The sequence below is a fragment of the Sorex araneus genome, chromosome 1 (genome assembly GCF_027595985.1).
Source record: "Sorex araneus isolate mSorAra2 chromosome 1, mSorAra2.pri, whole genome shotgun sequence".
NCBI lineage: Eukaryota > Metazoa > Chordata > Mammalia > Eulipotyphla > Soricidae > Sorex > Sorex araneus.
In genome coordinates, this window is record NC_073302.1 from 222,927,856 (window position 1) to 222,955,178 (window position 27,323).

Here is a 27,323-nt window from a genome sequence, read left to right on the forward strand (position 1 = left end):
TGATCCCTCACATCACAGAAACAAGCAGATCAATTAGATTAAGTCATAGCTAAATTCGGGAGATAGGCTATGTATACAAACATATCATGCCATATGACTGATGGCTATAGCTAAAATTACATATTTTAAAGTTGTTAAGAGACTAGATCTCTAAAGCAATCATCATAAGAAACAAAATTCTAATGGGAGAACTGCTCCACACAAGTGAGTCTGCAGGGAGGGGTTTTTGAAAAAAGGAAAGTTGGGGTCCTTGGGGAAGAGAGGTGGGTATGCTAGAAGGTGTTGGGATTACATGCACAGGAAACCATCATTAGCAGGTTAACATATTGTAAATCAGGAATATTAATCAATAAAATCGAGAAAAATTTTCTATGTGTGGAGATAGTAACTAGACTTATTGTGGTAATCATTTAATAATATATTCATATATTGAATCTTATGTTATACATCTAAAACTAATGTTTTATATCGATTATATCTCCATTTTAAAAAATGTCCAAATAGGCATTTTGACAAGATATTCAAGTGACTAATAAGAATATGAAAGTATTTTTAACATGGTTAGTCATCAGAGGAATATAAATCAAATTACAATGTGTTACCAACTCATCCCTCGTAGAATAAATATATTGATATTTAAAAGGAAAATAACAAAATATTACTTGTTATTATTCACTTAGACAAAATATTCACTTAGAATCATTGCTTTACCTGTTCATGTATTTTCATTTTCCAAATAACTATATAATCAACATATACACATCAACATGTACATATTGATAAATATCTAGGTCTTAAATTTTTCTTTATTTTTTAATGTAGTAAAGCAGAACAAAAAGAAATTCAGATAAAATTTTATAGGGTAAAAGATGTACCCAATTCTCTAGAAGTCTGGGTCATTTCTTCATAAACAAATTTATTCCCTAATGAACTTCAATTTGTAATTCTTAAAATAATGGAAGGCTTAAAACCCCAAACAAACCCAAACCAAACAAAAGAAATAATATCTCTCATGTCTCATCCTCAAAAAGACCTCCTTACAAAAGACACACAATCAATTCTGTATGCCTTGCTTTTCCCCTGGACACACAATACAAATATATTAAAGTTAGGAAAAGTTTTCTATGAATGTGAGATTAGCACACTGAGATATACGTCTTTTCCCATGAAAATCCACAAAGAAAAGCACAAGAACAATTACTTAGAGCTGAATAAGGTATATGTGTAAGAACATCCAATATAAATAATTGCTTACAAGTAATCACATAATAAATAATTATTAATAATTAAAAATGATTACTAAATAATTCAGTCATGGCCAAATAAGGTGTATGTGTAAGCATACCACCAATATAGCAATACTTTTAAAGTTAGGAAAAGTTGAAAAGTGAAAGACTAGAACAAGAGCTCAAGTAATGATTTAATACATAGCCAGTGTTTGGAATGAAGAAGGAATGAGAGAGACAGGGAAGCTCTTGCCCCGAAAGTCAGACTGTAAGCTAACAAATACCAATGGACTAATATTCTCACTTCCGGGTGTCTAGGTTTTCATTTAAGTGTTTATACAACTAACAGAAGATTTTTGGACAATGACTTAATTGCATTTTCAACTTGCACTTACTTGGCAAAATCAAAATGATTTTTGATTATGCCTCATCATTTTAGCTTTCAGGAATAGCTATGAGCTACTTCATTTGTCACCAACAAAAGAGACTGCTGTCTCCTGCCAAGCTCGTCATCAGGGAATATCTTTAATGTGACTGCTTTGACAAAATCCTGGCACCACATTCCCCTTAGATCCAAAATAGAGCAGCAAGTGTGGCCAAGGATGAATTTCGTAGGTCCCTCAGATGTAAAATGCAATCAGTCAGGTTCTTCCCCTTTCGACTGTAAACTTACACTTCTTGGAATCACACTTTCTTGGTCCCAAAGGAACTGTCAGTTGGCCAAACTATTACTCTGGGCAACCACAACATATTAGCTGTTGTTCTGGTTTTTCACAGTGTTTTTATATTAACCCCAAAACTACTGGGATGATTTTTAAAAACAGTGATGCTAAGTTTATGTAGTGTTACTAACTTGTCAAAACACAAGCATTCTCTCACTTCCTCCTCTCAACATTCAAAGAACTATCTAAAACTCATCTCTTCACCATCTCTGGTCTATTCCTCTCACCTATCTCTGTCATCTGGAGGCTTGCCTTTTGTTGGTCAAGATACAAAGCCAAGTCATCCCAGAATTCTCCTTTCCTTTGACTACAATCCAATTACCTCTAAACATTTTCTTCCTAGTTTTTCATCTCTCTTTTTTCAAAGCTCTTATCAACATTTATTTATTTATTTATATTTTGAAAATTGCTACAGATTAAGACAGAACATACTTGGTCTAACTAAACTACCCTAAGCTTCTTTCTTTTTTTTTTTTAATTAATGAATCACCGTGAGGTACTGTTACATGCTTACAAATGTTCATGTTTGTGTTTTAGTCATACAATGATCGGCCACCCATCCCTCTACCAGTTCCCATTCTCCACTTCTCCATCACCAATGATCCCAATATCCACCCCCCCTCCCCCGTCCCACTTCCCACCGCCTCTGTGTCAGGGCATTCCCTTTTGTTCCCTCTCTCCTTTTGGGTATTGTGGTTTGCAATAGAGGTATTGATTGGCCAACGTGTTCAATCTATAGTCCATTTTCGGCAGCTCCCAACCTGTACGGGTCCTACCAGCACCCTTTACTTGGTGTTCCCTTCTCTGTCTGGCCTGCCTTCCTTCCAGCATGTGAGGCCTGCTTCCAAGCCATTGGGCAAACCTCCTGGTCCTTATCTCTACTACTCTTGGGTATTAGTCTCTTATTCTATTATTTTATATTCCAAAGATGAGTGCAATATTTCTATGTCTGTCTCTCTTTCTGACTCATTTCACTTAACATGATACTTTCCATGTTGATCCACTTGTATGCAAAGTTTATGACTTCATCTATTCTAACAGCTGCATAGTATTCCATTGGGTAGATATACCAGAGTTTCATTAACCAGTCATCTGTTCTTGGGCACTCCAAGTTTTTCCAGATTTTGGCTATTGTAAACAGTGCCGCAATGAACATATAAGTGCAGATGTCATTTCTACTATACTTTTTTGCCTCTCCAGGATATATTGCCAGCAGTGGTATTGCTGGGTCAAATGTGAGCTCAATTTCCAATTTTTTGAGAAGCATCCATACTGTTTTCTAAAAGGGCTGAACCAGTCGGCATTCCCAGGAGTAGTGAAGGAGAGTCTCTTTCTTCTCACATCTGCGCCAACACCTGTTGCTTTTGTTCTTTTGGATGTGTGCCAGCCTCTGTGGTGTGAGATGATATCTCATTATTGTTTTGATCTGCATCTCCCTAATAATTAGTGATGTAGAGCATTTTCTCATGTACCTTTTAGCCATTCTGATTTCTTCTTTGAGAAAGTTTCTGTTCACAAAGACACCACAAAGAAAGAAAATTATAGACCAATTTCCCTGATGAACACCGATGCGAAGATCCTCAACAAAATAAGGCAAATAGGATCCAACAACTCATCAAAAAGATCATACATCACGACCAAGTGGGATTCATCCCAGGGATGCAAGGATGGTTTAACATTCAGAAATCAATCAACATAATCCAGCATATCAACAAAAGTAAAGATAAAAACCATATGATCATATCAATAGATGCAGAGAAAGCATTTGACAAGATCCAACATCCTTTCATGATGAAAACCCTCGCCAAAATGGGGTTTGGAGGAACTTTCCTCAAGATAGTCGAAGCCATCTATCACAAGCCTACGGCAAGCATTATCCTCAACGGGGAAAAACTAAGGGCCTTTCCTCTGAGATCAGGCACAAGACAAGGATGCCCACTCTCACCACTCCTCTTCAATATAGTACTGGAAGTACTTGCGATAGCTATTAGACAAGAAAAAGAGATTAAGGGCATCCAGATAGGAAGGGAAGAAATCAAACTCTCACTATTTGCAGACGACATGATACTATATCTAGAGAAGCCTAAAACCTCTACTAAGAAACTCTTAGAAACAATAGACTTATACAGTAAAGTTGCAGGCTACAAAATCAATACCCAAAAATCCATGGCCTTCATATATGCAAACAATGAGGCAGAGGAAAGGGACATGAAAAAAGCAATCCCATTCACAATCGTGCCCCAGAAAATCAAGTACCTCGGAATCAGCTTAACCAAGGAAGTAAAAGACCTTTACAAAGAAAACTACATAACGCTACTCCATGAAATCAAAGAGGACATGAGGAAATGGAAACATATACCCTGCTCGTGGATGGGGAGAATCAATGTTGTCAAAATGGCAATACTCCCTAAAGCATTATACAGATTCAATGTGATCCCTATAAATATACCCATGACATTCTTCAAAGAAATGGATCAAGCAATCCTAAAATTCATATGGAATAACAAACGTCCAAGGATAGCTAAAACAATTCTTGGGAAAAAGATGATGGGAGGCATCACCATCCCCAACCTCAAACTTTACTACAAAGCAGTAACAATTAAAACAGCATGGTACTGGAACAAAGGCAGAGCCGTAGACCAATGGAACAGGGTGGAATATCCCTACACACAACCCCAAATGTATGACCATCTAATCTTTGATAAGGGAGCAAGAGATGTGAAGTGGAGCAAGGAAAGCCTCTTTAACAAATGGTGCTGGCACAACTGGACAACCACATGCAAAAAAATGGGTTTAGACCTTGACCTGACACCATGCACAAAAGTCAGATCAAAATGGATTAAAGACCTCAACATTAGACCACAAACCATAAGGTACATTGAAGACAAGGTCGGCAAAACCCTCCACGATATTGAAGATAAACCTATCTTCAAAGGTGACACGGAACTAAGCAATCTAGTAAAAACAGAGATCAACAAATGGGACTACATTAAACTAAAAAGCTTCTGCACCGCAAAAGATACAGTGACCAGAATCCAAAGACTATCCACAGAATGGGAAAGGATATTTACACAATACCCATCAGATAAGGGGTTGATATCAATGGTATATAAAGCACTGGTTGAACTCTACAAGAAGAAAACATCCAACCCCATCAAAAAATGGGGCGAAGAAATGAACAGAAACTTTACCAAGGAAGAAATACGAATGGCCAAAAGGCACATGAAAAAGTGCTCTGCATCACTAATCATCAGAGAGATGCAGATCAAAACAACCATGAGATACCACCTCACACCACAGAGACTAGCACACATCCAAAAGAACAAAAGCAACCGCTGTTGGAGAGGATGTGGAGAGAAAGGGACCCTTCTTCACTGCTGGTGGGAATGCCGACTGGTTCAGCCCTTCTGGAAAACAATTTGGACTCTCAAAAAATTAGATATTGAATTCCCATTTGACCCAGCAATACCACTGCTGGGAATATATCCCAGAGAGGCAAAAAAGTACAATCGAAACAACATCTGCACATGTATGTTCATCGCAGCACTGTTTACAATAGCCAGAATCTGGAAAAAACCCGAATGCCCCAGAACGGATGACTGGTTGAGGAAACTTTGGTACATCTATACAATGGAATACTATGCAGCTGTTAGAAAAAAGGAGGTCAAGAATTTTGTAGTTAAGTGGATGGGCATGAAAAGTTTCATGCTGAGTGAAATGAGTCAGAAAGAGAGAGACAGACATAGAAAGATTGCACTCATCTATGGTATATAGAATAACAGAGTGGGAGACTAACACCCAAGAACTGTAGAAATAAGTACTAGGAGGTTGACTCCATGGCTTCGAGGCTGGCCTCACGTTCTGGGGAAAGGTCAACTCAGAGAAGCGATCACCAACTACATTGTAGTCGAAGGCCATGTGGGGGAAGGGAGTTGCGGGCTGAATGAGGGCTAGAGACTGAGCACAGCGGCCACTCAACACCTTTATTGCAAACCACAACAGCTAATTAGAGAGAGAAAACAGAAGGGAATGCCTTGCCACAGTGGCAGGGTGGGGTGGGGGGGAGATGGGATTGGGGAGGGTGGGAGGGACACTGGGTTTACGGGTGGTGGAGAATGGGCACTGGTGAAGGGATGGGTTCCCGAACTTTGTATGAGGGAAGTATAAGCACAAAAGTGTATAAATCTGTAACTGTACCCTCACGGTGATTCTCTAATTAAAAATAAATAAATTAAAAAAAAAAAAAAGAGAAAGTTTCTGTTCATTTCATTGCCCCATTTTCTAATGGGGTTGGATGTTTTCTTCTTGTGGAGTTCAACCAGTGCCTTGTATATCCTTGATATCAGCCCCTTATCAGATGGGTATTGGGTGAATATCCTTTCCTATTCTGTGGATTGTCTTTGTATTCTCGTCACTCTTTCTTTAGAGGTACAGAGAAGCTTCTTAGTTTAAGATAGTCCCATTTGTTTATCTCTGTTTCCACTTGTAGTTTCATCTCTCAAGCTCATTCATCATCTCTCATTTAGATCACTACAACAGCTTCCCTGGACTTGGGTTATTCTATTCTCCACATTCTCCCACTGACTTCTAATTTCACTGACACTCACTGCCATTAGGTTAAGTTCAAACACATATCAGGCCCCTCACCCTGTGAACCCCTGCTCACCATTCCTCTATCTGGCTATAGTGAACTCCTGAAATTTCCTAAACATGACAAACTTTTCTCTACACTCTTGCCTCTGATATGCTGCTACTCTGACTTATCCTTCAGGTCTCCTTTAGATATCATTATATCCAGGAAAACCCTCCTACCCATCCTTCCCAGCCATAAGCCTGCCCTACGTGTCCCTAGAAAACCCAAAGTTCACATCCATTACATTCTGCTGTTATTAGCCTCCATGTCATTTAACCATCAGATTTGAAGCAAAGTGAATGAAGGGGTAAAGTCTTATTTATAAGTATCCTCAGAGTCCAGCACCTATACTTATGTTTCTTAGCAAGTATTCAACAAATGCTTTTGGAATGAATAAAGGTAGAGGTTTTGTGAAATTTTGTAATTTAATAGTAATTTTTATAGAGTATGACTCAAAAATGAATAAAAATTATAAATCCAAGGCAAAAATTCATTAAATGCGTTACTTGAATCAAAGATAAGTTCAAAAAAGAACTGAGACTAAAGCCCAAATTTCATGATTCCTGGTCCTGTAGAGACAGACAACCATATTTTCATTGGTTGGGATTTCAAAAACAGAACAATACAGTTGTAATAAGTGGAACAGCATTGACAAGGCAAAATATAGGTCAACTTCCCCCATGTCAGATATAGAATCAGTATTATACTCAGTGGGCCTTTAAAAACACTTCTCATACAAATGCCCATTCTTCCTTACAGCTTTAAGTCTGGTTTCAAAGATCATACTATACCTTTCTCCTGTGTCACATGTTGAAGTAACTTCTCAAGTTCAGGAAGTTTCAGCAACAAGATACAATTCGGAAACATGTCATCCATCACAACTTGATCTATAGGCTGAAATTTTCCCTGAAGTTAGGGTGAAAAATAGATATTACTCAACCAGAATGCAGGCACTCCAATCAAGACATTCACACTTTGGGGATTAGAGCCATAGCTCAGCAGGCAGGGCACTTGCCTTGCATGCAGCCGATCCCGGTTCAATTCCCAGCATCCCATAAGGTATGCTGAGCACTACTGGGAATGATTCCTGAATGTGGAACAAGAAATAACCCCTGAGCATCACCAGGTGTGACCCCAAAAAGAAAAAAAAAACAAACACTCACACATTAAGAAAATGGGTGAGATGTAGTTATTACATTGTGCCTAGAAAAATACCATAAATAATATAAAATAACATAATATGAGACTGACACCCAAGGACAGTAGAGAAAAGGCCAGGAATATTGATCCATGGTTGGTCTCATGAGCTGGGGGAGAAGGCAGCTGGACTAGGGAAGGGATCAATAAGTCAATGATAATTGGAGGATCATTCAGGATAGGAGATGTGTGCTGAAAGGAGATAAAGAACCAAACGTGATGGCCTCTCAATGTTTGTATTGCAAACCATAATGCCCAAAAGTAGAGAAAGAACATGAGGGAAAATTGTCTGCCATGGAGGCAGGGGGAGGGGTGAGGTGGTGGGGGAGGACAGTAGGAACATTGGTGGTGGAGAATGTGCACTGATAGAGGAATGGGTGTTTGATCATTGTCTGATTGAAACTCAAATATGAAAGCTTTGAAACTGTGTCTCATGGTGATTCAATAAAAAAAAGAAAAAAAGAACGAAAAAAAGAAAATACCATAAATAATAATCAGTTTCCTCCCTGAATACTCCTAGGTTATCCCTCAGAACAAGATGCGAGATTCAACTGTCTCTATTAAATCAGACCTCAAACATTTAAGAGGGAATGTGAAATATTTAATTTTATTGCTGCATTAAAAGCATTCTATTTATAATAACATGTAATAGGCTTATAAATTTAATATAAAAATTATTTGAAAATTTCTCAGTTTTGATTTTAATACAGTGGATATTGAGAGAAATTTATACAAGTTCTTTGATATCTTTAATAATTTTTAAGTGTATAAAGATGGCCTGATATCAAATGATAGCAATATCAAAATGAATTGTCACTATGTTACAAAAGATATATTTTATCTACCTGCTATTCAGTAAACCTCCACTAGAGGCGCCCCATTAATAATCACTTATTAGGCACATACTAGTTTACTTGGGCTGGAACGATAGCACAGCGGGTAGGGCCTTTGCCTTGCACGCGGCTGACCTGGGTTCGATTCCTCCGCCCCTCTTGGAGAGCCCAGCAAGCTACCAAGAGTATCCCGCATGCACAGCAGAGCCTGGCAAGCTACCCGTAGCGTATTCAATATGCCAAAAACAGTAACAAGTCTCACAATGAAGACATTACTGGTGCCCACTCGAGCAAATTGATGAGCAATAGGATGACAGTGACAGTAATTAGTTTACTTATTTCAGTCTCTCACATGAAAAAGTAAACGAATGAAGACATAACTCTCTGTCCCTGTCTCTCTTTTGCAGAGGTGTGGGCTTGGGGCCACACCCAGTGGTATTGAGGAACTCTCAGGTCTATTCCTAGAAGGTCTGCCATGGTCCCCCTGAGGTTGGCCACATGCAAGGTAGGTGACTTAATTATATATAATCTCTTCAGCCCAAGAAGACATATCTTCTAAAGTTGGTGGTAACTTTCTTAACACTTGTCTCATATTTCAAAACTGAGTAGTACTTACTGATCAAATCTCAAACAAATAAGGCACACGACACGACGGGTTAGCCGGTGAGAGGTCCAAGTTAAGCTGGTTTAGGAGTAAGATTAAGGTACTGGATCTCAGGTCTACATGTCAGGGCTCTGATCCTACAGAACATGAGGCACATGTGTTCTATACCAACCAAATCAAATCGGAATAAGAAATCAACATTTGGATCATAGTAAGAGGGAGGATGTCAAGCAAAAAATAACCTATTCGGGGCTGGAGCAACAGTACAGCGGGTAGGGCATTTGCCGTGCAAGCAGCCGACTCAGGTTCAATACCCAGCATCCCATATGGTTCCCCAAGCACTGCCAGGGGTAATTCCTGAGTGCAAAGCTAGGAGTAACCCCTGTGCATTGCCAGGTGTGACCCAAGAAGAAAAAAAACAAAAAGTACCCTATTCTGTTCCCTCGAGCGGGCACCAGTAATATCTCCATTGTGAGACTTGTTACTGGTGCCTGCTAGAGCAAATCGATGAGCAACGAGATGACAGTGATATAGTGATACAGTGACTCTGTTTCCTCACTGTCAATATTCCAAACTGGAAAACTCACCACTTTATCAGCCTTTATAAGATAGTAGAGAAGTAGAAACAGAGGATCCATGGGTGTTGCAAAGTGGAGAAGACCACCTATAGAAAAAATAAACAAAGGGAATTAATTGTCTTGGAAGAACAATTCACTTGTTTCATTTCAATTACAGTGTGAAAATAACTTGAAGAAAAATGTATGTGGAATACCAAATTCAGAAGCTTTTCTTACGAAGGCTTCTCTCATGGTTCTCTCAAAAGACAGAATTTGATCCATGAGATTTTACTCCAGAGAATTTCAAATTTCTGTATGGAGAGGTGAATCAAGACAGCAGAGATGATTTTTTAAAGTTCCTATTTCTTTGGTAAAAATTATCTTTAACAGGGGTTGGAGCGATAGCATAGCAGGTAGAGCGTTTGCCTTGCACGTGGCCAACCCAGGTTCGAATCCTAGCATCCCATATGGTCCCCCCGAGCACAACCAGGAGTAATTCCTGAGTGAAGAGTCAGGAGTAACCCCTGTGCATCACTGGGTATGAGCCAAAAAGCAAAAAAAAAAAAAAAAATTATCTTTAACAGAGTTCTTCCCTCCAAAACCAAGTGGGAGTTAAGAGAAACAGTCAAATATTAGAAAAGTTGTACAAATAAAATGTAACCTGTTGTAAAACATTATTTTCAGTGTTACTGGAATTAAAGTATTGAATGCATTACCCTCTCTGGACATAGCCCCTTCTAGGATTTGTGCACTCACAGCTCTGAACTGTCACTGCTTCAGAGTTTAAGAGGCTGTTACCCACCTCAAATCCTAGCCCCATACTTCATGGCCTGAAGCAAAGGGCAAGGGGGCAGGAGACAGAGCATAAGCAAACTATGACATAACAACTATGACAAATTATATGACATCGTGATAAGATGGTGGGTGGAACGCAGGCATAAAGATAAGGGCAAAAAAGTAGAGAGAGACCAAGTGGGATTCATCCCGGGGATGCAAGGATGGTTTAACATTCGGAAATCAATCAACATAATCCACCATATCAACAAAAGCAAAGATTAAAAACCATATGATCATTTCAATAGATGCAGAGAAGGCATTTGACAAGATCCAGCACCCATTTATGATGAAAACTCTCACCAAAATGGGTTTAGAAGGAACTTTCCTCAAGATAAGTCAAAAGCCATCTACCACAAACCTACAGCAAGCATCAATCCTCAATGGAAAAAAACTTAGGGCCTTCCCTCTAAGATCAGGGATGAGACAAGGATGTGCACTCTCACCAGTTCTGTTTAACATAGTACTGGAGGTTCTTGCAATAGCAATTAGGCAAGAAAAAAAACATTAAGGGTATACAGATAGGGAAGGAAGAAATCAAGCTCTCACTATTCGCAGATGATATGATACTATACCTAGGGAAACCCAAAACCTTACCAAGAAACTCTTAGAAACAATAGACTTATACAGTAAAGTTGCAGGTTATAAAATCAATACCCCAAAATCCATGGCCTTCTTATACGCAAATAATGAAACAGAGGAAAGTGATAAAAAAAAAAAACAATCCCCTTCACAATTGTGTCCCAAAAAATCAAGTACCTCGGAATCAGCTTAACCAAGGAAGTAGAGGATCTCTACAAAGAAAACTACAAAACGCTAATCAATGAAATAAAAGAGGACACGAGGGAAATGGAAACATATTTCTTGCTCATGGATAGGAAGAATGAACACTGTCAAAGTGGCAATACTCCCCAAAGTACTGTATAGATTCAATGCGATCGCTATAAGGATACCCATGAAAAACTTCAAAGAAATGGAGCAAACACTTCTGAAATTCATATGGAACAATTAATACCCACAAATAGCGAAAGCAATTCTTGGGAAAAGGATGATGGGAGGCATCACCCTCCCCAACCTCAAACTCTACTATAAAGCGGTAATAATCAAAACAGCATGATACTGGTGCAAAGGCAGATCCGCAGACCAATGGAACAGGGTGGAATATCCCTACACACAACCCCAATTGTATGAACATCTAATCTTTGATAAGGGAGTAAGAAATGTGAAGTGGAGCAAAGAAAGCCTCTTCAACAAATGGTACTGGCATAACTGGATAACCACTTGTAAAAGAATGGGTTTAGATCTCGACCTATCACCATGCACAAAATTCAGATCAAAATGGATTAAAGACCTCAACATCAGACCAGAATCCATAAGGTACATTGAAGACAAAGTTGGCAAAACTCTCCACGACATTGAAGCTATTGATATATTCAAAGATGACATGCCACTGACCAACCAAGTGGAAACAGAGATAAATAAATGGGATTATATTAAACTAAGAAGCTTCTGCACTGCAAAAGATACAGTGACCAAAGTACAAAGACAATCTACAGAATGGGAAAGAATATTCACCAAATACCCATCTGATAGGGGGCTCATATCAAGGATATACAAGGCACTGGTTGGAATCTACAAGAAGAAAACTCACAACCCCATCAAAAAATGGGGGATGGAAATGAACAGAAATCTTCTCAAGGAAGAAATATGAATGGCAAAAAGGCACATGAAAAAATGCTCTTCATCACTAATCCTCAGAGAGATGCATATCAAAACAAGTATGAGATACCACCTCACACCACAGAGAATGGCACACATCCAAAAGAACAAAAGCAACCGCTGTTGGCGTGGATGTGGGGAAAAAGGGAACTTCCTACACTGCTGGTGGGAATGCTGACTGGTTCAGCCCTTTTGGAAAACAGTATGGTCACTTCTCAAAAAATTAGAAATTCAGCTCCCATTTGACCTAGCAATACCACTTCTGAGAATATATCCCGGAGAGACAAAAAAGTACAGTCGAAATGACATCTGCACTTACGTGTTCATTGCGGCACTGTTTACAATAGCAAGAATTTGGGAAAAACCCGAGTGCCCAAGAATGGATGACTGGTTAAAGAAACTTTGGTATATCTACACAATGGAATACTATGCTGCTGTTAGAAAAGATGAAGTCATGAAATTGCATATCAGTGAATCAACATGGAAAGTATCATGCTAAGTGAAATGAGTCAGAAATAGAGACAGGCATAGAAAGATTGTACTCATCTGTGGAATATAAAATAAAATAACAGAATAGGAGACTAACACCCAAGAATAGTAGAGATAAGTACCAGAAGGTTGGCTCCAAGTCTTGGATGCTGGCCCCACATGCTGGAGGAAGGGGCAGCTTGCATAAAGAAGGGAACACCAGGTAAAGTGTGGTTTGAGGACCTGCATGGGATGGGAGATGCTCTCTGAAAATAGAATATAGACCAACATGATGGCCACGTAGTGCCTCTGCTGCAAACCACAACACCCAAAAGGAGAGAGAGAACAAAAGGGAATGCCCTGCCACAGAGGTGGGGTGGGGTGGGGGGGCCGCAGTGGGAGAGTGGGAGGGATACTGGGAACATTGGTGGAGGGGACTGGGCACTGGTGGAGGGATATAAACAAAATGCAAACATGAAGGTTCGTAAGTTTGTAACTGCAACTCATGGTGATTCACTAATAATAAAAAATAGTAGAGAGAGTATGGGGGAAATTGTCTGCCAGGGAGGCAGGGGGAGGGTAGGTAAGAGGGGGGTACTGGGGAAATTGGTGGTGGGGAATGTGCACTGGTAGAGGGATGGGTGTTTAATCATTGTGTGACTGTAACTCAAACATGAAAGCTTGTAACTGTATCTCACGGTGATTCCATAAAAAAATAAATAATTAAATTAAATTAAAAAATGAAGGGCAAATAAGGGAAATTAGCCAGGAATCCTAAGCTCCTTCTTCCATGTAAGTGAACCTGTTTTGTTTTGGTTTTAATCAAAGGGAACAATAAACATTTTAATATGGATATACCATATGTTTTGTTTACTTTAATTATTTGGTTATACTATATTTAGTTATATTATAATTATATCTAATCATTCTGGCTTCAGGAAACATAGTTCTCTAACTTAGTTCTCTAATAAAGCAACCAACTATACAGACAAGAAGTTTCAATTTGGGGCTGGAGCGATAGCACAGTGGGTAGGGCGTTTGACTTGCACACGGCTAAACCCGGGTTTGATTCCCAGCATCCCATATGGTCCCCAGAGCACCATCAGGAGTAATTCCTGAGTGCAGAACCAGGAGTAACCCCTGAGCATCACCAGGTGTGACCCCCCACCAAAAAAAAAAGCAAAAAAAGTCTCAATTTAAAATTATATATCTATGAATCCATTTCATAGTAAATAAATAAAATAAGGAAGTAATATGACTTTGATTGATTTAGGGAGGTCCACACCTGCAGTGCTTAGGGGCAGCTCCTAGTTCTCCTAGCAAAGCTCAGACTCTATGTGGTAACTGGGGATCAAATGTATATGAGGTATCTGTTATATTCAGAAATTAGGAAAGTTTCTTGGTATACAAATAATACCCTGATGGTTATTCTTAAAAGTAGCTGTTTTAAATTAAGTTTCAAAAGACAATGATGAAAAAGCAGGCAGCATTACTGTGAACATAATGTTCCCTGAAGATTCCCCTCCCTGCAGAAGTTGGGTCAGAAAAGCACCTGAAATCCTGTTTCTGTCTGAGTAAATATTACTCTGAGATTAAAGGTATATTTTAAAAACATTCAGTGTTGCTGGATGGTTATAGATGTTAAAGGAAGGAGGGTGGTTGTAATAATTTATATGACAAAGCATGAAAAAAAATCTGTTGTCATCTATTTTAGAAGCCATCGCTGCATACATGTTCAAGGAAAAAGTGTAAAACAAACCTGAGTGCCTCCAACCAGGTTGAACAGCTGAGTGAAGAGTTTCCAGTCAGTGCGGCATGCACAAAGGCCGTTGGACAGCTGACTGGACTAGTGTTTCAGGAGACTGATCAGAGTTGCTAGTTTAAAATATCATCATCCTAAACAGAGAGGTATTGCCCAAAAGTTGAGCAAAGCTTTCCTTTCTTCATGAAAACCTACTCTCATGCCAAGGAAGGCCAAACCATGACAGACTCCAAACCAGATCGATTCCAAACCAGATAGATCCATGCGTAAAGTATGTGCCTAGTTAATGGAGATATATATATATATATACACATATATATATGTATATATGTACATATATTAGCCACTCACCTGATTGAACTGACTGATTTATAAACCAAGAATGGTGTTTTTCTTTGAAAACCTTTATTTCAAACAGCTGCTGCAGACACATATTAAACAAGTAAATGGCTCCTTCCCCTGTTAAAAAAAAAAAATCTGCTTTTTATTAGTGAATTCTCTCTCTCTCTCTCTCTCACACACACACACACACACACACACACACAACTCAAGACTATCCAATAGTTCTAAGGAATGTTCTTGATATGAACATAAACATACATAGATATATTCTATGCAAACCAAATCCCAAAAAAGCTTATAGCTATGACATGCAGATGCTTGTTTTTTAGCTTCATAATTCTCACTGAAATTAAACCAGTAAATTAAAAAGTGCAAGTCATTTATTTTAACTGCTGCAAAGCCTTTCATCAGATCCTCCATCAGACCAGGAAGAAAAAGCTGCTCTGACCAAACACTACCTAAACCTAGAGATTCAGTCAGGTAAACTGAGCAGGCCGTGGGCTCTCGTGGCTCAGGTGCCCTTGGTCCAACCTAGACCCTCAGCTTGATACAAAGCAAAGGCAGCTTTCCGTAAGGAAAGCCGGGCTCGCACAGCCGATATGGTCCTCAGGCTGCAAGGAGTCCAGCTCCACTCCACGAGGATGAATTTTATGCTTTCTCTGAAATAAATAAAAGCTAGAAGTGGGTGAAGACGTGCTGCTGGCTTTATTACCTCAAAGCATGGAATATTTTTCTAAATATAGGGCAACCGAGGACCTTGAGTCTGACCCCATCTCCACCACACGTGTGCTCTTAAGGAACTTCTCTGTGCCTCAGTTTCCCAATATGCACTGTAGGAGCAATAATGAACTCACCTCACAAGGCAACTGCTTGGATTGAAAAAACCTAAAATACAAACCAAGTCCTGAAGGCAGACCTGGTGTCTAGTCAGGACACAGAGAAACGTAAGCATGTGCTTTACCACAGTCAGCAAAACAAGTAAAAACATTTGTTCTGCTGTCTAAACATTTTGATAACACATAAGTTATACCAGTAGACTGACTGTTAAATATCTTTTTCCCCCTTTTAATTCAATACTTTTTGACTTTTTACTGCTTCTAAAGCTTTGCTTGGAAAAAAAAATTTGCCTCAACTCAGTCTTAGTTAAGAGTTTCAAATGGTACAGATACTAAATTGCAATTAAGTTCATGATGAGCAAAATAAGGAAGTCAAAAATTCTTCTGTGCTGTTTTTATTAATATATCTTTCAAACAAATCAAACATCAAGGTAGACACCTTGGTTTTCCCTTACTTCACTATTATTATAATCACTGAGAGATGGCTCTAACTTGCTAATTATTTTGTATCCAGGCAAATCTTTATAAAACTAATAATAACCCGATAAAATAAAACTTATAAAATGAAATAATGCAATAACAGCTCCACAGAGATAAAACAATAAAAACAAGCATTAGTAACTATAGTTATTTTGATTTATTTTGCCTAAAGACTAAAAGAAAGTACAGAAAAATCACTGAATATGAAATTTAATAAAATCATTTCCAGAAATAATGCACAATGTTTTTAAAATAAAACAGACAATCACCCCTTGACAGAGAAAATTTACAGACTACTTTTTGGTCACAAGAAGGAAAGTACAGTTAAAAATGAAACTACTCAAAATCTTGGCATGTCAAGTAAAAGCCTCTTTTAAAAAAACCAAACCCGTGGCTGCACATTTTACTTCATACCATAAAATGAATATAAAAGGAGGCTAATGTTGTATAACTAAGAAAAGTTGGCTTGTGAAAGTCAAAGAAAATTAATGTTTTCTGAGAGAAATCAAACATGGTACATTTTTGTTTTGCCAACATTTCTGATGAATGAACAGTTCTATGGATTAAAATTCTAAGAAGAAATACAAATGTTTACACTGAATGAATTATCTGAGATGCCTAGGAATGTCATACACTTGCCTTTGTCATCCTGCAATGCTGACTTACCTTTACATGGCACTAGGAAGAAAAAAAACATAGAAAGTCAAATAAGTAAATTTCCCTTTAAGTCACAGTGTCTGAAAGAAACATTCAAGTTATTACTGGATAAAAGGAAGTGGGGTGAGACCTACCTGAACACGGGTGAACCAATTTTACAAACATAAGCCCATTCTTCATCTTCTTGGAAGCATTTTTCAGATATTCTGAAAGAAAATGGTGAGTTTATAAAATCACAAAACATCTGCTTTAGCATTTTACGCACTTCACCCTCATTTTGTCTATTTTGGTGGGGGGGCGCTGGAGGGTCCAAGGGGTGCTCTGGAGACCTTGAGGCAGGGTCTTCAGGGGGGTTCCTCTTAGCGACCCACCAACTGAACCAGTGGTGTGGCAAGGGTCCGAGGTTGACATGCTGCTGGGCATCCGCAGGAGTCAGCCTGGGGTCAGCCACACACCAGGCATCAACTACACCCTTGTACTAACTTTCTTTGGCCCATTTTACTGTCCACTTTTTATATGAATTTTCATTCTAAAAAGTCTAAGCAAAATTTTATTGGCTATAGGCTGTGTGGTCAGCAAATGGCTAATCTCCATATAAACTGCAGTAGAACCTTTTACCCCTCTCGGAGAGCCTGGCAAGCTACCGAGAGTATCGCTGCACGGCAGAGCCTGGCAAGCTACCCGTGGTGTATTGGATATGCCAAAAACAGTAACAATAAGTCTCTCAATGAGAGACGTTACTGGTGCTGCTCGAGCAAATCGATGAGCAATGGGATGACAGTGATAGTGACAGTGATTTTTCATATTAATTCACTGCTCCAAGATTCTTACAGGGATAGATTAATATTAGTAGTCCCAAATGACAGAGATTAATAACTTGGTATCTCTTCAGAGAACTACCAATGTGCCAGGGAGGTAGCTCAGAGCGCTGGTGCTCATAGCTTGCATGAGATCACCAGCAGTTGGCAGTCTCCCTGGGCACCATCACTGGGCATAGCCTTAGAGATTCTGTAGCACTTCAGAGCCTGAGCACTCAACTGCCAGGTCCATATACCACAAAGCTGTGTATTGTGGGAAGTAGCCTCCAGGCCCCTGAGTGCCACTGGGAAGCCCCCCAGAAAAGAGTGGTCTCCAAAACATAGGTCTGGAGCTATAATGTAACAGGTAGAGCACCTATCTTGAATGCCACACACCTGGGTTTGATCCCCGGCACCCCTTATATTCCCCCAAGTCCACCACAGTGATCTCTGAGAGAACCTTTTAAGCAGATTTTCTGAGGTTCTCTATTTCTTTGAGAGGTTATGAGACGCAAGACTAATAGGCTGATGTTCTGGGTAAAGCCTTGACTCAAACTTCTACTCATTTTTTTCTCTTGGTCATGTAACTCAGTTGTCACAATTTTTACTGTGGCTCCCTTGAAACATCCTGGGGCCGTATGGTGAGGGGGGTGGACATGTAGTCCCTGCTGAGAGCGCTGCTTTAAAGGTAAGCATTCCCCAAAGAACAAACAGCCTCACGGGGAAGCAGATCTCCCCCCTACAAGAACAACCAGAACCCCTCACAGACAGGAAAGGGACTCTATTCCCTTCTCTTCTCTATGGCCTCCATTCCCTTGATACCACTTCATATTTTCATAAACTTGAATACAGAAAGCATGTTTTGAAAGTAGCTTTCTTGCCAATGATTACCATCTTGCCAATAATTTAAAATAAGTAATATCAAAATATACGAAGAAAAAATATAAAGAGAAAATTTTTTTTTAAATTTATTTATTTTTAATTAGAGAATCACCGTGAGGGTACAGTTACAGATTTATACACTTTTGTGCTTATACTTCCCTCATACAAAGTTCGGGAACCCATCCCTTCACCAGTGCCCATTCTCCACCACCCGTAAACCCAGTGTCCCTCCCACCCTCCCCAATCCCATCTCCCCCCCACCCCACCCTGCCACTGTGGCAAGGCATTCCCTTCTGTTTTCTTAAAGAGAAAATTTTGACCCACAGTTTTATCTAACTTTGACCCACTGTACTATCGCTCCGGACCCTAATTTTGAGATTTCTACTTGTAACCAAATGGTGTCCAGGAATTCAATTTATTCTCCCAGCTGACACAACCAGGAAAAAATGAATAAATCAAAGGATTACTTTTCACATTGCCCATAGAAGACAGGGTGCACAAAAATGGGAGACAGGGGAGGCGAGCCCTCCGATGGCCTCATTTTACCACCTTTTGACTTTCCAGGGCAGGCCACAGAATGGAGTGGCCAGGGGAGCTCAGTAGACCCCTAAGCTGAAGAGAAGAAGCAGAGAGTCCTGGAGACACCATAGCTAGAGTCAGAGGACAAGAAAGGAGAGAGCTAGAAAGAGAGAAAACCCGAGAGACATACAAAGGTACCGCGGGAGCGTTTGGCATGCATCAGGAGAGGCAACGATGGGACTACCAAGGGGTCACGAAAAAAGATCTGAATAAACAGACTGGAAACCTCATAATTCAGAAGTCATGGGGTGACATCCTTCAACATGCAATGACTGTCAACCAGGGCCACAGTCATGAACTCTGCTCTGAGTTCAAACAGGAGTATGAAAGTATACTAGAGAGCTGGTAGATAGCTCGAGGGCTGGTGCACACATCTTGCAATGTAGGGAGCCCTGGGTTTGATCTCCAACACTGAGTGGTCTCCTGAGCACAGAGCCAGGAATAGACTCTAAGTACAATCAGGTGCAAAATCAAACGAACAAGAGAAGCATCCTTTAAATGGGTCAAACTGGTGTCAAAAAACTTAACTGTTGATTTTCCAGAATAAAAATCATCACTCAGATTACTTAGAGAACTATATTACCTGGAAAAGGGAGGAAAACCTTGTACTACCTGACATCTAGTCAAATATCACTAAACATTCAAAGAAGCATTCAAAAAGCCCATGGCGAGAAAAATCACTGTATCACTGTCATCCTTTGGCTCATCGATTTGCTCGAGCAGGCACCAATAACGTCTCTATTGTGAGACTTGTTGTTACTGTTTTGGGCATATTGCCAGGCTCTGCTGTGCGTGCGGGATACTCTCGGTAGCTTGCCATGCTCTCCAAGAGGGGTGGACGAATCTAACCTGGGTTGGCCGCATGCAAGGCAAGCGCCCCTACTTGCTGTGTTATCGCTCCAGCCCAGTGAGAAAAATAAGCAAACCAATTATTGATAGAGGAGTGTTGATATTAGACAGAAATATTAGAACTGACAGGCATTAAAGACTATTCCTTATGTAAAATAAGGTAGAAACATGGAAAATTTATCTTTGTAAGAACTGAAATTGAGCAGAAAAGTACACCAGATGGGATTGATGGCAGTAGAAAATAGTAATGAACTTAAAATAGAGAATTAAATATTAGGTTATCAATTAACTCTGTGGCAGCTTCAAGAATATTAATATATACGCAATTGGAATTTCTAAAAATGAGGTAGAAAATTGAAAAAATATTTGAAGAAAGCACTGCTGAATATTTTCAAATTTGACAAAATCTGAAAATCTATTCATCCAAGAAGCTTAATGAACTCAAAACAAAAACAGAAATAAAACTACACAAATAAGAAATAAAGCTATACACCAAGACCAACAGTTCAAAATCAGTAGTAAAGAGAAAAAAATCTTAAAAGCAGTCATGTGTGGGGGGAAGATATACCATATACAGAGAGCGAAGCTTAAAATGACAAGTTCCTTGTTGGAAACTCAAGTCCAGAGACAATGGAAAAACATCTTTAAAGCATTAAAATACAGTATGATGATCCTAGAGAAAATATGCTTGAAAAATGAAGGCGATATAGTTTTTCAGACATACAAGAGCTAAAAGGAATAATCACCCACAGACTCATACTACAAGGAATGCTAAAAGAAGTCCTTTTGGCAGGAGGAATATGATTCTAGATGAAAATATTATTCTAAACAAAGGAATAAAGAATACTGGTTGGTAATAGTGACTGCAGAGGTTTAAAATAAAACTTATATAAGTATTTAGATCTTTTTAAAAATTCTTGATTAAGCAAAGATAACTCTGAGGCTTATAACATGTATAAATAAAATACATGAAACTCCGAACAAAATCCTGGAGGGGAGAGAAGGTGGCCTAGTATAGATGTAAAATGATATGCTACCCACTATGATTTGAAGTTAGAAGTGACTATTTAATTATAAGCCATGTATTTTTTAAATGCAATATGTTAAAAAAAAGTCACTAAAATTACAAAACCAAACAAAAATGCCATCACTAATAAACAACAAAGGATATGAAATGGAATCATAAAAAAATACTCAATCCAAAAGAAGGCAGCAAGGGAGTAAAAAGAAGTATGAAGAATGAAAGAGATAAACAGAAAACAAACAGCAAATGACAGACTCCAACCTAATCACGTCAAAAATCATATTCAACATAAATGGTCTGTACACCCCAATTAAAGGCAAAAATTGTCAGGTTGGCTAGAATAGCAAGATAAAATTATGTACTGCTAAAAAGGAACATACTGTAAACATGAACGCACAAGTAGACTAAAAGTAAAAGGGAGACTGCATCGTGCCTGGCAACATGAATACTAGTTTGTTTATTTTTAAGGTGAAATGAAGCTTTTTATCCTCTCTGGAGAAGGCTGTGTTCTCTCTTGAAAAGGTATTCCTCCTTTTATATACTCTCACACTTCTCTAAATAAATCTCTTTAAACAAAAACTACTTTAAAAAAACAAACGGTTCTGTCAATACCAAAGAATACTGCCAAGCTTAAAGACGCTCATGCCATATTGATGGAAGAAGCAAGAGGAATGAACAATCCTACATGTTTATGCTCCAAGACCAAGCTTCACCATGCAGGATGAACCCTGACGGAATCCTTTACCCCATTCTGCAACACCTACCAGCACCCGTTCGTTCTTCGTAGCTTTCATTTTGTCATTTGAGAATGTCATAAGAACAGAACCATGCAGATTCAATTTTAAGCATCTTTCAGCATTTTTTATGCTGCTTATGAAAATGAAATTTAGTACTATTCAAAATTTTTCCTAAAAAATCTGAAACAGGTTGTGGTTTTCTCTGCTTTTCCTCCCTGCTGACTATAACTCTTCAAGCCTCACATTTGGAAAAAAAATTAATTAACTCAAGGCATAGAAAAGGTAATCTCTCTATTGCTATAGATCCTTCAGATTATTTCAGTTCTACAGTACATCCTTCAAGTTAAACTGAGAGATTACCTCCTTTTTTTGGTTTGTTTCCTTCTGTTCCAATAGAAAACTTGCCAGTTCTCCTTCAGTTTTCACATTTCCCCAGAATGTAAATTTAAATTTTAAAATGAATTTAAATTTTAAAAATGAGCAAAGACTCAAGGTCCAAAGAACATGTATTTTAGTAATTATGTGAGGAAAGCTGAGTTTCTGTTTTCCCTAGAAAAGCTGAAAGTCCAGAGAATTTGCTATAGCCTAAAATGTCAAAAGAAAAAAACTGGAATTACTAAGTACAAATACTGACATTAATGTATTCCGCTGAAAATGCCAGGGTTTTCTAAAATATGCTGAGACACCACAGCCCCGATAACACTGAAGCCCATTTAGGAGAAAAGTCATCTTTTCTCTCATCATTCAGACAAAACAATTTGCCATTTGACTGAATCCTTCTAACAGAGAATTCTAAATGAGATTCTCTACTCACACTATTTTGCCTCTCATTAACTATAGCGTCCTTGTCAAAACCAACCTTTCTGCTCTCTTCATTCATTTATCTATTAGTAGTTTTGATTAAAAATGAGTATATCCAGTCCCTACCTATATGGAGTTTTGGGATATTACATTAAAGACACTAAATCAGACACACAGGTCGATTTCAAAAGTAACAGCTTCTAGAAGGTGAAAAATAGGACTCTAAGACCTTATAGATACATTGTAAGATTTTTCTTTCTTTTCAACAGAGATTGAACCTGAGGAGGACTTCTGCAAGTGCCAACTCTTGGAGATTTCTCCCCACCCTGGTTAAGTTTCTGCTATGATAGTCATAGAGTAAAAGAAATAACACTCATTACATCAGCTAAATCTGTAGTTGAGCTCCTCAGCCAGGTCACACCTAGACCACAAATGGATTTTATTTGATGTGCATTTGAAAATTCATGTAAGGCACCAATATTTAAAAATCAAGGGATTTTACATAACGTGCAGACTTCAAATATGTCGATAATCTCTAAACAACAAAACCAAGAAAGTATGTAAATCTTTCCTTGCATAACTTTAAAAAAGTCTGTCAACCACAAACTCACCGCCAAGAGTGCACTTTACTTCCCGTAGTCCCCTGGAGTATCTCACACAACTGTTCTAGTGTTGGATGATTCGAAGGTATATGGTATATGTCTGCCCTCATTAAAATGTCTTTTCACTTGCTAAACTCTATGAACTCACAGAAGGAGTCAGCAAATACCAGATGCCAAATCGATAAGCATTTAGTAATAAACACCCTCTACTTCAATCTTTCCTATACCTTTCCTTTCCTTTCTACCAATGATCAGTTTAGGTACTTTCCTAGGCTCTGCAGTGAAAATTGTAAATTAAAAAAAAAGCCACTTCTTCTACAGAAAGATTATATGCAATACATCCCTTCATCTGCCTGCCTACTTCTTGACCCCAGTCCATCAATTTTCAAGCTCCATCCTAACCTATCAACCTGCTCCTGCAGCTCGGGGAATAAATCTGCCAGGATTTTGAAGCCCTAGTTTCAGAATTACACTGTCCAACAGAAATAAGTGCATTATACAAATTTTAACCACATAGGTAATTCAAAAATTTAGCAGTCACAGCAAAAAAGATAAAATACACTTTAATACACTTTAATAATATATTTGATTTATACATATCCCATTTCAACATGTAAAAGCACTTCGTCTGAAATGTGTTAGCATTATGTTAGCCATGGGTTTTTGAAAGCAACCCTTTATAAACTGAGAAAGCTCTCTTCCTGATTTGTTGAATGTGTTTTATCATGAAAGAATATTCGACTTTCTGCTTTTTTCTGTGGCTATTGAGATAATAATGCGATTCTTGGTATTCTTTTTATTTACATGCATTACATTGATTAATATATGTTGAACCTTGTATACCTAGGGTAAATCCCATTTGGCCATGGTGTCTAATCTGTTTATATACTCCTGGGCTTCATTCGCTACTTTTCTTGGATTTCTGACTCTATGTTCATAAGGATATCTGTCTATAGTTTTTTTATGAAGTCTTTTTCTACTTTTGGTATAAAGATGCTAGCAGCTCTCAGAATAACCTGGAAAATTTTCTCTTGTTTTGGCAAATACGTAAATGACTGGTATTAAACTTGTTCAGTGCTTGAATAATTCACCCATGTAGCTATCTGGGAGTAGAGTTTCCCCCCCACCCCAACATTTCTACTAGATACCATGGTTTATGAGACTGCCAATAACTGAGTTTCAGGCATACACAATTCCACAACTATCAGCAGTGTTTGGGGACTGGGCTTTTATTTTAAATTACAAAACTAATATTTTTATTTATTCTATTTAGATTACTTTGAGTCTGCTTTGGTAGTTACTGGCTTTCAAGGAAATTATCTATTTGATCTAAGGTATCTATTCTGTTGTTGGAACAGTAATGATGAGCCAATTTTCATTTTTGTACCTTCAGTTTTCTCTCTTTTCTTTCTTGGTCTGTCCAGCCCAGGATTTTCCAAATGTGTTGATCTTTTCAAAAGTGTCATGTTCGGTGTCACTGATTATTCTCTTGAGAATAGATTTTCTATTCTCTTGTTTATTTGTGCTATATTCTTTTTTCTCTCCTTCAACTTGCTTTAGTTTTAGTTTATTCCTCTTTTTCTAGTTTCTTAAGTAAAGGTTTGGCTATAATTTGAGCTTTCTCTCCTTTAAAAAAATAGGCATGTTAAAAAAAACAGGCATGTACAGTAGTGTTTGCTATAAATGCTGTTCTATCAATATACCATGTTTTTGATATCTTATTATATTTTCATTTGTTTCAAAATGTTTTCTAGTTTCATTTGTAATTTCTTCTTTGACCCACTGTCTTTTTTTTTTTTTTTTTTTTTGCTTTTTCGGTCACACCCGGCAATGCACAGGGGTCACTTCTGGCTCTGCACTCAGGAACTACCCCTGGCGGTGCTCAGGGGACCATATGGGATGCTGGGAATCGAACCCAGGTCGGCCACAGGCAAGGCAAATGCCCTACCTGCTGTACTATTGCTACAGTCCCCAGACCCACTGTCTATTTAGGAGAATGTTGTCAACATTCTTCCACATTCTTCTCTTATTGCCTTCTCATTATTGAAGAATACATTTTATTTACTTTTAGTACTTTCCAATCCACTGAGGATTGTTTTATGGCCTAGAACACAGTCTGCTCTGAAGAATATTTTATGTTAACTTGAAAAGATTGTTGCTGAGTGGAATGTTCCGTAGCTGTTACTTAGGTCTAAATGATTTGGCTTGGTATTCAAGTTATGTTCCCTAATGATTTTCTTAGTTGTTTTCACAATTGAAAGTAATTATTTAAAATCTCCCACTAGTATTACTGCTCAATTGCCTAAATCTCTCTTCAAGTTTTGACAGTTTAGGGTTCAAGCATTTTGGAATTCTCTCACTAATTTCACATATCACCATCATATTTTCCTAATAATCGACACTGTTATCATTAAAATATCCGTCTTTGTGCCCATTAACATTTTTGGTCTTAAAGTTTATTTTGTCTGATGGTACAGTCAGTCATTTTAGTTACTCTTTGCGTGCTATCTTTTCAATCCTTTTATTTTGAATGTATTTGAGTCTCTGAATTTAAAGTGTATATCTTGCACATTGCATGTAGTTGGATCATGGTTTCCCTTCCCACCGTCATTCTCTCAATTTCTGCCTGTTCATGGAAATAGTTAATGTGTTTACATATCTTGTAGGCAGAATTTATGTCTTTCATTTAACTATTTTTACATGTTATAATGTTTTAGTTCTATTTCCCTATTACTGCCTTCTTCTGTATTAAGTATATATTTTCATGCCAGAGCAATAGCACAGCAGGTAGGGCACTTGCCTTCCATGTGACTGACCCATGGTTGATCCCCAGGCCACCGAATCCCTCCAGGAGTAATCCTTGTGTAGAGAGTCAGAAGTAACTCCTGAGCACTGCCAGGTGTGACCCTCTCCCCGCTCAAAAATAGAGTAAATATTTTCTAGTTCTCCATTCTACTTTGTAGGAGGTTATTTTCTAGAGGAGGCTGTGCTGGGAGTTACAATTAATATCTTCACTTAAAATAGTATAGTTCAGATTAATACCAACTTAAAAAATTTCAGTAGTAAATTTTCAGTGGGCGGGATACTCAGATGGGCCAGTCATGTAATGCGATTCAGAGATGACCGCTGGACTAGAGCTGTTACCGATTGGATTCCACAGGACGTCAGAAGACCTCGTGGCCGCCCACCAACTAGATGGTCAGATTTCTTCGTCAAATCCCTGAATGAAGGATTTGAGGCTCTTCGTGTGCCTGGAGCAAGCAGATATCATTGGGCTGCACTAGCACACAACAGGGACAGATGGAGACGTTACTGGCGCCCACTCGAGCTAATCAAATATCAACGGGATGACAAGTGACAAGTGAGAATTTTCAGTGTTTTGTTATGTCGATGTGTCTTAGTTTCTCCCTTGGTTATGAAGGATAGATCTTTTATAGACACAGAGTTCTTACTGCAAGATATCCCACTTCTGGCACTCTGGTTTCTAATAAGTCAATTGATAATCTTCTTATGGATCTTTAAGAGTCTTTTTTTCTCTTACTCTTTTCAAGATTCTATGTCTTCTGTGAGATTTACTACATGATAGGGGCAGTCATGAAGTTCTTTCACTTTATTCTTGGACTTGGTTGAGTCTCTAATGTTCTGATTATGTTTTTCATCAGAGATGAGAAGAAGTTGGTCAATCATTTTTCAAATATGCTTTCTGTCCCCTTATCTGTCTTCTTCCTCTCTAAGGCGCCCCTTATACCTATGTTGATATACTTGATGGTATCCTATAGGTCTCTCAGAATATGTGCAGTTTTCTTCATTCCTTTTCTTTCAGTTCCTCAAGCTGGATAACCTCAATTGATGTGTCTTCATGTTTGCTATTTCATTCCTCTGTCAGTTCAACTCTGTTGAGTCAGCTAGTGAATTTTTCACTTCAATTTTCATTTTCAATTTCAAAATTTTATAATTTCTCTTTTTATTGATAAACTATATTTTGAGATTTCATTGTGATACCATAATTCTTTCAACATCATTTGCCTGTGCAATAAGTATATTTAGAATAGCCAATTAAATCATTGTAAAATAAATCCCAACATCTGGGCACCATCATCATTGACTATTTTTTTCTGCATGTTTAAGGGTCATATACTTTCCTACTGTTTCATAAATCTTACAGCTTCATCATGAAAATGG

At 38.4% G+C, this 27,323-nt stretch overlaps 1 protein-coding gene across 4 annotated transcripts in view; it reads right to left on the minus strand.

Annotated features, from left to right (window-relative positions):
• The window catches only part of RNASEH2B (ribonuclease H2 subunit B), an 84,029-nt gene that overhangs the window by 39,499 nt on the left and 17,207 nt on the right, over positions 1–27,323 (minus strand). For 3 of the 4 annotated variants that reach the window (XM_055123896.1, XM_055123894.1, XM_055123893.1), the window contains exons 2-6: positions 17,005–17,076; positions 14,907–15,014; positions 9,803–9,879; positions 7,597–7,668; positions 7,373–7,487 (exon numbers count right to left, since the gene is read on the minus strand). In XM_055123896.1, the coding sequence (XP_054979871.1) occupies positions 7,373–7,487; positions 7,597–7,668; positions 9,803–9,879; positions 14,907–15,014; positions 17,005–17,076 (444 nt within the window). The remainder of the gene's footprint in view (positions 1–7,372; positions 7,488–7,596; positions 7,669–9,802; positions 9,880–14,906; positions 15,015–17,004; positions 17,077–27,323) is intronic. The other variant, XM_055123895.1, reaches the window with a different exon arrangement.